This window comes from Haematobia irritans, chromosome 5, assembly GCF_050003625.1.
Source record: "Haematobia irritans isolate KBUSLIRL chromosome 5, ASM5000362v1, whole genome shotgun sequence".
NCBI lineage: Eukaryota > Metazoa > Arthropoda > Insecta > Diptera > Muscidae > Haematobia > Haematobia irritans.
This window is the reverse complement of record NC_134401.1, coordinates 173,684,603-173,696,532: the sequence shown is the minus strand read 5'-3', so window position 1 is coordinate 173,696,532 and position 11,930 is coordinate 173,684,603. Positions and strand designations below refer to the sequence as shown.

At 37.8% G+C, this 11,930-nt stretch overlaps 1 protein-coding gene across 1 annotated transcript; it reads left to right on the top strand.

Moving 5' to 3' along the window:
* The first annotated feature begins 2,137 nt into the window (after window positions 1-2,137).
* On the top strand, window positions 2,138-11,011 carry LOC142239236 (uncharacterized). The gene is made up of 2 exons (XM_075311007.1): window positions 2,138-2,782; window positions 10,258-11,011. Exons 1-2 carry the CDS (start codon window positions 2,736-2,738, stop codon window positions 10,700-10,702), a joined length of 492 nt encoding a protein of 163 aa, XP_075167122.1. The 5' UTR covers window positions 2,138-2,735; the 3' UTR covers window positions 10,703-11,011.
* Window positions 11,012-11,930: the final 919 nt, after the last annotated feature.

The following is an 11,930-nucleotide window of genomic DNA, read 5'->3' as shown; positions in this document are numbered from 1 at the left end:
ATGGAAGTCAGTATTATGTCAAATGTGAAACTCTAGAAGAAGCATGAGTGCATGTTTGCTTCTTAGAGAATACCCAACAAACATCTTGAAGGGAGATTAAAATTAAATAAAGATGTCAACATAGTCGAGCTAGTATTTTTGCTTCTACCACGTGTAAATAAATTCAAAAATTTTATGAACTACATGACAGTAAAATTTCAATGACATACAAATTAGTTCAATTCTAACTAAAACAGAAGAAGTTTCACGTACACTTCTCAAAGAAAAATAGTAAGAATGAACTACAGCGTAGTTAAAATGGGAATGATCTGGCGCCTAAGATTTTTCTTCATTTTAGTTCATTTTTTCTTTTCGAGAAAGATGCATTTCGTAAATGGTAATTAAAAATCCAAAAAATGTCGGAAAATGTTCGTTAATTTAATGAATCTCAAAATTTGGAATACAATTAAGTTCAATTTTCGCACGAGATAGTTCATTTTTTCCCAAAATGTAGTTTACTTTTTTTCTATAGGTGTAGGTAAATTGTACGTTGAAAAGAAGAATGTTTCCATACTGTATATGGGGGCTCATCTTCCTTCTCACCGCAGGAATTTTGGGAGGTTTCTTGGCCGCCGATCAACCAAATGATGCACTGCTAGATGCCTGAAACGAAGGACTTGACGAAACATGGGAGTTCCCCTTGCGAACATCCTCTGCGATTCATAAAATGTGATATTCTTCAACTACCTGGAAAAAAAGTAAAGGGGTCACAATGGACTGAATAGTCTAGGTTAGGTTAGGCTAGATTAGGTTAGGTGGCTGCCCGATGTATCAGGCTCACTTAGACTATTCAGTCCATTGTGATACCACATTGGTGAACTTCTCTCTTATCACTGAGTGCTGCCCGATTCCATGTTAAGCTCAATGACAAGGGACCTCCTTTTTATAGCCGAGTCCGAACGGCGTTCCACATTGCAGTGAAACCACTTAGAGAAGCTTTGAAACCCTCAGAAATGTCACCAGCATTACTGAGGTGGGATAATCCACCGCTGAAAAACTTTTTGGTGTGCGGTCGAAGAAGGAATCGAACCCACGGCCTTGTGTATGCAAGGCGGGCATGCTAACCATTGCACCACGGTGGCTCCCTGAATAGTTTAAGTGAGCCTGACAATAAATCGAGGGGTCCACTTTAACCTAACCTAAAGGGGCCACCGAATAGTACTAGGCCGAATTATTGGGGTGATACTACGGTGAAAAATTACGCACCCACCCTGCCACATTGATCTCTGGAGAAATTTCAAAGCCTTCCAAAATGTTTATTTTGTGTTTCTAATTAGCCAATGTCGATGCGAAATGGAAACATTCGCTGGGTCACATGTGTCGTTGAAAAACCAAAAGATAGAAATGCTCGTACAGGTAGGTTATATAGAGCACTATGTATGTGGTTCCATGGTTTCATAATGCAACTAATTTGGTTGCATTTAATGCCTGAAGACTCATTTCACCGTGGTGCCGTGAAAATTGAATACGTTGTTGGGTCGCCGTACATGATGTGCGGAAGCGCTTTCCTCCACGCCCCCAAACTCTCGACAAGAAGAGCTTCTTACTGAGGAAAACCGCACCAGTCAACCATATCGAAGTTTCTCAACATTGCAAATGGAAGATGCACATGAGGTTTCATACTTATGTGTGTGGGGGTAGTCATATGTATGAGTGTTTGTGTTGAGGCGACTTCCACGTATCCGCTGTCATGGCAGGAAAATGATGAATGCCAGTATTTCGCCTTATTATTCTTCCTTGTATGTGTCTCAATGTAAGAGTGAATGCATAGATATATGTGTGTATGCATGTGTGTGGGAGTGTTTGTGTATAAATCAAGCCATACGTAAGGATATGTGCATGGCTTTCCTCGGTTGTCTGTTTATTGTATTTCGCCTTTTAACTACCATAGTTACAGTGCATGTTTGTGTTCCTTGTGTGGTGGGTCATGTATGAGCCCATTTGCCTGAGCATGTGTAACAATGCCTGTGTGTGTGTGTGTTTGGGTGTTTATGTTGCATTTATTCTTGTTTCTTGATTTCCTTTACCGTTGCTCTTATGGCCTGCGGCCAATGGAAGTGTTTAAATTTACATTTTTTTTGTTCATATCAATTTGAATTATACCGAAATCGTATTTGAATTTGTAATTGAATTGAATTCTAGTCTTTAAGTTTTTTGTTATCGAACATCCATCTATGACTAATCGTGCCTAAATAGTGCTTATTCTGAAAAATCGATACACGTCAAGATTTGGCGGAAAACAAAAAGAGAGAGAGCTTTAATACGATGGATTGATGTTCGACGTAAGCATAAAAAGAAATAAATGGACACTTACTTTAGACAACTGCAACGGTGAGCATCAAGTTATTTCTTAACTCCTCTGCCTTTCCTACGCTAATTGGATTCCCATCTATTTTTATCGAGTCTTTGCTATTTCTAACTGTTCATAAAGAAAAGTTTGAATAGCAAAAGACATTGCGAATTTCTTCGTAGGTTGAATTTGGAGCAATTGAAAAATATAAACTTTTCTGTAATATTGGATTATCCAAAGTCTCGCTGTTTTCAAAGAAATATCGAATAAGGCGAATTTATCCAATCTTCTCTTTGCCCCTCTTACATATTGGATAAGGCCGAATTTTTATGCATGGTCCTTCTGAACCTCACGTGAACTGGCTTTTGGAATTAAGACACTCTACGCAATCCAGACTTATTGTAAAATGAGGTATGTGACAAGCCAGGTGAAACGCAGCAAGCAAGATACAAGGTAACCAAAAATTTTATCACTCCAAAAAAAAAAAAAAAAATCGTGAGTAGAAATGAACAAACATTTTTTCTTGAAAAGTGAAAATGAAAATTTTATGAACTCGAAAGTGTGATTTTTACAAAAATACCGTAATAACGGTTCCTATAGAACAAGTTAAAAATCTTGGTTTACCACATTGCATAATCGATGGTTGAGTTTTGTTTCTTTATTTCGGGGTATTTCTCAAATTACACGAACTGCGAATTAAAGAAAAGGAAACATTAAAGAAAACATGTGTCTGGACTAGTCTCAACACCGGCAATTGTATGAAGGTTGTTTAAACGTAGAGAAATGCATAGCAACATTTAGCAACATTAACATTTGTTATATTTACCAAATGTTAGTCTACATAAAATTTTGCTGTGTAACATCACGCCTCTCATTTTGAACTACACCACATGTTTCAAATGTTAATTACCGTCTCCCCATACGTCTCCGAGTGTATTCTCTTTTCTGCTTTATCACAACTCTGTTATCTCATATTTGAAGTACACCACATGTTTCTAATGTTAATTACCGTCTCCCCATACGACTCCGAGTGTATTCTCTTTTCTGCTTTATCACAACTCTGTTATCGATCTTCTGCGTACAGGCATACATACATATCTATATTGAATCACTAACATAAGTTTTCACTTGCACTCTTAATTGGTTACGGTCTCCACGTACCATACTGTAAATTGAAGCTCATCTCTGTTAATGCGCTTTACGGGGCTCTGCTCGATTTCAAAATATATTTACACATATATATAGATGACTTACCGTATTGTCATGGAAGCCATTGAAGATTTGTAAAACTTTATCCCAACTCTGTCGTACACATATTATTTAATTTAAATTGCATTCGAAATTAGAATAACACCATCATATCTGAGCACAGTGAGAAAATTGTTATTGACTAAGAACCAAAAAAATTTGCAATTAGTAACTTTGTATCCGTTTGTGGTTGCAGTTTTGACTTTTAACGTGGTAAAGACTGCATGAAATAAATTTCATTCATTTACTGTGCATACGCGTTTGCAAAATTTCACAATATTCTAAGTCTGTAATCAAAGATTCTTAAATGCCCATTTTTTTAATTTGCCTGCCATGAAATGACTGGGTTCTGAAAATAAATTTGTTGCTTTGATGACTCACTTTCAAATGTTAATATGTCACAGTAAAAAGAGTGAATTATAATTCGTCTCTACTCCGCCATATTTACATTACTGAGAAGCAAGCACATAGAGAGTAATTCCAACAACGCCAAACTGTTATACAAGTTCCCGCAACATTTTGCTTATTATACATTGTCTCCATATTCATAACAAAAAGACGAGCCTTTTATATATTGCATTTTGTCTCCATTTTCATAACAAGGGACAGACATAGTGTTCATGGAGGAATAACACAGACAGAAGAAAACTGATGAAAGCAATCTTACAGATACTTTGTTTAACACATGTGATCGGAGAAATCAGATACATGTGATCGTATTTCAAAATAATTTCCCACAACATATTGTTAAATAAATCAATAGGATTTAAATTTTTATAACTTCTAATAGAAGTTTCATTACATGAAGACTTCGTACTTGCGTTACGTAGAACTCTGATATTAATTGATTTATTTCTTAAGATTATGTGAATATAGATTCACTATATTTTCGACTTGTCTGTTTTAAGTATCAATATTTATTGGTTCTTTGAACAATTGTACTTACGTTACAAAATTTTGGAAAACCGATCTCGTAATAGCACCGCTGTTTGGACAGGCGATTTTCTCTTTGTACATTTTGTACTGACGTTACAATTTGTGCTGATATTATATTTGTATATTCATGTATATATATTTATTTAATTTCAATATTGTGCTCTGTAAATCGGAAATTAGAATTAAAACCGTATCACTAGTTGCATTTTCGCTACAAATCATTGGTAATACATTTATACATATACATTTTGAAATACTTGCCAAAAGTTCTCAAACGTTTCATTTACAAGATACAAGGTTTAATAAGCCTGGGCTTGAAAATTTTGGCTGTGTTATTTAGTTTTTCGGTTGCGATTGCGGGTGCACTATATTAATATTTTTCTCAGTCGGCTTGCCTCAAATCTCCACAATGGAAAAAGCAACGGATCCAAAAAATGTGTTTATATTCTCCTCTGACTTTTTAATATTGTTTTGTACCCAATTCGCATCAATCAGGGAGGATGACCAAACTGAATCGATTTTAGAGGTAAAGATGATGGATTTAGAGGAAAGGTGGACCAAGCTTCAGGGGGCATATTCCACGATAACAATTATGTTTGGTAGTAAGGACGGGGATGCCGACAGAGAATTTTTGGACTCAGCCCGGAGTAAGTTTGAGAACTGTTCGGATAACTACTATATTTGTAAATCTAAAATCTTAGACCTGTTACGGATTAAAAAGGGAGGAGTTAGGCACACAGAATTCGCTGCCCCTGTAGTACCTCTTCAATCGTGTCCACAGGCCATGGCCACGGGTTTAAATATTAAACTACCACCGTGCGATACCGAGATTTTTGAGGGAGGATATGAGGAATGGCCATCGTTCCGCGATATGTTTATCGCCATATACATCAATCACCCAAAGCTAACACCTGCACAGAAATTGTTTCATTTGAGAAACAAGACAAGAGGTGAAGCCGGTGCCATTGTAAAACGATTCACGTTATGTGACGAAACATTTCCCCTTGCGTGGGAGGCCCTAAAACTAAGATATGAAAACACCCGAGTATTAGTCGATGGCCAATTAAGAATCCTATTTAATATCCCTATTGCCTCGGCGGAAAATAGTCGTTCTATTCAGAATTTACAATCGACAGTGAACGACTGTCTAGCTAGACTCCAAACCCTTGGAGTATCAACTGACGGTTGGGACCCTTTACTAGTGTATTTGGTGTCCACAAAACTGCCCGAGGCTACTTTAGCATTGTGGGAACAATCGCTAGATTCTCACAAAACTTTACCGAAGTGGTCCCAAATGAATACCTTTTTAATAAGTCGATATGAAATTGTTGAACGAATTTCTAGCATTAAGGAAACTCAAAACTTTTTCGGGGCTCAAATGGAGCCAATTCAATCCTATGTTTCGGAGGAAAAAGTGGAGAGTAAGTGTAGACTTTGCGATATGATCCATTCACTGCGAATTTGCCCAGCCTTCAGACAACTCTCTGTTGCAGAACGAATAGAATTTGTATTTAAAAACAAATTTTGCAACAATTGCTTATCGCCTTGGCACGTAAAAAAAGAATGCAAAAGTAAAAATAGGTGTACTGAATGCAAACAATATCACCACTCCCTGCTTCATTTGAAAAAGGCCAAACCTCCATCAAATAATACCACAATCACTCAGACAGCAATGGTGGCTCACGACCTACCTAATGTGACCCCTCAAATCATGCAAGAGTCGATCCCATCGACTGAGAATTTTGCATCTCCATCGGTCTTACAACCTGACATAAACGTCCATGTATCCTCTGATTACACAAGCGTCCTTTTACGGACAGCTTTAGTTCCTGTGGAATATTTGGGTGAAATATTTACCATTAGGGCTTTAATTGACCCCGGTTCACAACGAACCTTTGTATCTGAACGGATTCGTAACAGGCTGCAAGTACCAACGAGGCGTTCACATTGTGTTGTATCTGGAATCGGTGGTAAAACTCAGAGTTCAGATAAGGAATGTGATCTTACCTTATGCTCAAAAGATATGAAGACCAAAATAGTGGTCTCTGCTATTATCTTACCTAAGGTGACAAATCACCTTCCATCATTTACTATCAAACCACCCAATCTTCATGCCTTTGCTGAAATTCAGTTGGCCGATCCATACTTTTTCAAGTCTGCACAAATAGACCTCATTATCGGGGCAGATAATACCCATCACATTGAGAGGGAAGGATTTCTCAAAGACATTTATGGCCATCTCTCGGCCCATAATACTATCTTCGGATGGGTTGTTAGTGGACCAGTTCCTACCGTTCATAGTTTTTCTGCCACAGTTAGTGCATCGGAAAATGTAGCCCTTAATGATCTTCTGCGTAATTTTTGGGAAGTAGAAGAAATTCCAAACGTTCCAAAGGTGTCTGAACAGGATATTTATTGTGAAGAATATTATAAACGCACTACTCTCAGGGAACCTGATGGTCGATACATGGTTCGCCTGCCGTTTAAAAAAGAATTCAATACCACACTTTCACTAGGTCCTTCGAGAATGATTGCACTACAACAATATATCCGAATAGAAAAATCACTTTCAAAACAGACCGATCTTTCTAATGAATATCGAAAAGTGCTGTCTGAGTATATCACTTTAAACCACATGCAGGAAACACATTCAGCCGAAGAGCGACAAAACGGGAAATATTGTTCGTTCTATTTGCCACACCATGCTGTGGTACGTCCCGATAGCAAGACTACCAAAGTTCGAGTAGTTTTCAATGGCTCTGTCAGAACTAACACCGGTCTTTCACTTAATGATGTGCTTTATTCAGGACCAACTTTGCAAGCCGATTTGATGTCAATACTTTTACACTGGAGAATTTATCGATACGTTTTCAGCGGAGATGTGCAAAAAATGTACCGCCAAATTTTAATTCACCCGGAAGATAGATGTTTTCAGAGGATCCTATTCAGATCTCACACTGAAACAGATATTAAAAATTTCGAATTAAAAACTGTTACCTTTGGCCTCAATTGTGCACCGTTTCTAGCCATTAGAACTTTGCTACAATTGGCACAAGACTCGGAGAAACAGTTTCCTTCAGCTGCATCCATTATTCGCAATGAGACATATGTAGACGATATACTGGCGGGAGGCCATTCTCTTGACGAGACAAAATTAGCTCAATCTCAATTAATTTCGGTTTTGAATTCAGGGGGATTTCCACTCAAAAAAATCACAGCCAATGATCCCTATCTATTACAAGATCTTCCCCCCGAAGATCTATACGACTCTGATTTCCTTAAATTTGATGAGGCTAGTTCTACGAAAACCCTTGGCATTCAGTGGAATGCTCTTACTGATTGCTTCTCGTACGCCTTCAATAATGAAATAGCTTCCGCCGCGGTTACGAAACGTCAAATCCTATCAGCTGTTGCCAAATTATATGACCCAGCTGGATGGTTGTCCCCAATCATAATTCGGGCTAAAATTCTAATGCAAAGCCTTTGGTTAGAGGGACTTGAATGGGATCAACCAGTTGGATCGTCTTCTCAAATTCGTTGGAAATCGATAGCTTCACAACTACCACTCATACATCAAATAAAAATTCCAAGATGGATACATTACAGCCCCTCTAATTGTATTGAAATTCACGGTTTTAGTGACGCGTCTTTACATGCATACTGTGCTGCTGTTTATATTAGGGTTAGCAGTTCCGATGGAATTTTTTCGAATTTATTGGTTTCGAAAACGAAAGTAGCACCCCTCGAAACAATTAGTTTACCTCGCCTTGAACTCTGTGGGGCCTTGTTGCTATCGAAATTAATAAAACAAATTCTGTCTTTTATGCCCTTCAACAATTCCGATATCTTCTTGTGGTGTGATTCTCTAATTGTGCTTGGTTGGCTTAGTAAACCACCATACATGTGGAAAACCTACATAGCCAACAGAGTTTCCCAAATTCGATACAATGTTCCAAATGCTTATTGGAGACACGTTCCTACAGGCGAAAACCCCGGAGATTTGGGAACAAGAGGTTGTCGCGTGAATGAATTAATCGATAATACTCTATGGTGGCATGGTCCAACTTGGTTGCGGCAGGAATCGTCCTGCTGGCCTCCACATATAATTCCATATCCTCCAGAATCCGAGAGAAGAAAGGTGGAGAGTTTTCCCGCTGTTTTAACTGAACCATACCCTTTCGAAAAATTTTCTACGTATTCGAAAGCTTTACGAGTTTTTTGTTATGTCTTTCGCTTCTACCATAACTGCTCCAAAGAGCAAAGACTCAATCGATCACACACGTCTATTTCCCATGACGAGATTAATTTTGTAAGAAGAAGATTTATACTTCTTTCTCAACAAAGATTTTATTCTGATGAATATCGGTACTTATCAAATTCGAAACTTTTACCTAAGAAAAGTCCCCTCGCTTCTCTTAACCCATTTATAGATGAACATGGTCTTTTGAGAGTCCATGGACGTCTTGCTAATTCCGACCTTCCATACAATGAAAAATTCCCAATTATTCTGCCCTATCAGGCTCATTTTACAAAGCTTTATCTAGAGTTTATTCACAACCTTCTTTTACATGGAGAATGTTCGCTTATGTGCCGCATTATAAATACTGAATTTCATATCAGTCGGCTAAAATACACCGTGAAAAGAATTATTCACTTTTGTAAAACGTGTACCATTCACAAAAAAAGACCATGCAATCAAATCATGGCACCATTACCTGTTGACCGTACCACACTCACGTTACCATTTGAAGTAACCGGTGTTGATTTCGCTGGTCCCTTTGAGCTTAAAAGTTCCAGTCTTCGTAATGCTCCAATCATAAAGGGATATGTCAGTGTTTTTATATGTTTTGCCACAAAGGCTATACATTTGGAGCCTTGCTCAGAGCTTACTTCCACAGCATTTCTTGCTGCATTTTCTCGGTTTGTCGGAAGACGTGGTTTACCCAAAAAAGTCGTATCTGATAATGGGAAGAATTTCTTAGGAGCAAGCAAAAGCCTAATCAAGGATTTCAAACAGTTTGTCAACAAAACCTCCTTCGATATCTCACAAAGATATTTAGTACATGGTCTAGATTGGTCATTCATACCTCCTCATGCCCCCCATATGGGAGGTTTGTGGGAGGCAGCTGTAAAAAGTTTTAAGTTTCATTTCCGTCGTATCATGGGCTCCCATCGCTGTACATTCGAAGAATTTTCCACCGTTCTAGCTCGTATTGAGGGTGTCCTTAACTCTAGACCCATTTCTGCTCTATCTGAGGACCCCCATGATATTACTGCTTTAACCCCTGGACATTTCCTCCGAGGGGGTCCAGTTATGGCCCTACCTGAACTTCACAACAGTAATTTAACGGTAATAAATCGGTGGGAAAAGCTTAAGGCTCTTCACCACCAATTTGCTGCCCGATGGAAGGAGGACTATTTACGAAATCTGCAAAAGAGATATAAATGGAAATCTCCCACCCCAAATATTCAGAAAGATAATCTAGTGGTAGTCATTGATGACCTTCTTCCACCTAGTGAGTGGAAGCTAGGAAGAATTGATAAGGTGTACACAGGAAGTGATACCAAGGTTCGCATTGCCGATATACGTACTTCAACCGGTATTATCACACGACCGATTGTTAAGCTTTGCTTATTACCCTACGATAATGCTTAATATCCAATTGAGTTATTCATTTTCATTTTTTCTTTTTTATTCGCATTAAATTAAAGTATTCAACATCCTTCTTGTTTATTTTCAAAAGAGCTCGACGAGATCCAAGAATCCATCAGTGCAAAGTTTGTTTGAAATACCATTCTCTCCGATTCTGCAAAAGGTTCTTGCACATGAACGCCTCTGACCGGAAGCATGCTGTCTATAAATATCACTATTGCGTTAACTGTCTGGCAAGGAGCCATGGCTTAAGAAATTGCACCTCCCAAGTAACATGTCAAAATTGTGGACATTATCATCATACACTTCTTCACCATGCACTACACCCTCGTATAGAGCCAACATCTAGTAGACGACGTCCTAAGGCACCCAAACGTTCACAAAATGGTAACGGAACCTCAAAACTTCAACGACGCCAACCAAATGTGTTACATCGGCGAGTAACATCAAATTCGAATGAACATCAACTGATACCATCGGATAGACAACAAATTATCTCCGCAGCTATCAAATCTTTAGCAAATCTCCTTATATAATTCTTTAATATTTGCATACATGCAAAGGGCCCCCAGTATGTTTAAATTTACATTTTTTTTGTTCATATCAATTTGAATTATACCGAAATCGTATTTGAATTTGTAATTGAATTGAATTCTAGTCTTTAAGTTTTTTGTTATCGAACATCCATCTATGACTAATCGTGCCTAAATAGTGCTTATTCTGAAAAATCGATACACGTCAAGATTTGGCGGAAAACAAAAAGAGAGAGAGCTTTAATACGATGGATTGATGTTCGACGTAAGCATAAAAAGAAATAAATGGACACTTACTTTAGACAACTGCAACGGTGAGCATCAAGTTATTTCTTAACTCCTCTGCCTTTCCTACGCTAATTGGATTCCCATCTATTTTTATCGAGTCTTTGCTATTTCTAACTGTTCATAAAGAAAAGTTTGAATAGCAAAAGACATTGCGAATTTCTTCGTAGGTTGAATTTGGAGCAATTGAAAAATATAAACTTTTCTGTAATATTGGATTATCCAAAGTCTCGCTGTTTTCAAAGAAATATCGAATAAGGCGAATTTATCCAATCTTCTCTTTGCCCCTCTTACATATTGGATAAGGCCGAATTTTTATGCAGGAAGTTTTCTGTGGTTACGAACGTGTGTGTGTGTGCGTTCAATGTGCACTATGATAAAGAGGTTTCCTTGCGGATGTATGGCTGTAGATGGATACGTGTGTTCTTGGTTCTGTGTATATTTTCTTAGCCCAAAGGTCAGTGGTGAAAGTAATGAAAATATAACTCCTTTACTTATATTACTGGGGATCTTCTGGTGTTTTTTCCTTCGTCTTTTTTTTGTTGATTTTCTCCTTAGGAAACAGGGATAATACTTTTCTCGGTATTCTACCAACTCTCGACCCAGCGATCATCTATTTAAAATGACAATATATTATAACACATATAATATTTTACATGTCCATATGGACATGTCATCAGTTCTTATGGTTTTAAGCACACTCCTCAAGTATTTGATGGGGGGCTATGTCCAAACGTTTTGTAATACCCGTCTTTTTGCCAACCAATAAAATTAGACTGTGTTAAGCAATAGAAATGGATTTATTTTAGATGATTTTATGTGAAAAAATCAAAAAGGGAGCTAGCCCCAGACAAACCTATGGAGCTGTAAAGTAAAAATTGACTTAGACACAAACCACATGGATTGTTTTTATTGTAAAATTAGATTTTAGTGACATTTTCAATTG

Excerpts from the sequence above, each read along its gene's own strand:
- LOC142239236 (XM_075311007.1), top strand. The coding sequence starts at position 2,736 with ATGAGGTATGTGACAAGCCAGGTGAAACGCAGCAAGCAAGATACAAG. Across the intron at positions 2,783-10,257 it reads CGCAGCAAGCAAGATACAAG|AGCTCGACGAGATCCAAGAA; the intron begins GTAACCAAAAAT and ends TATTTTCAAAAG.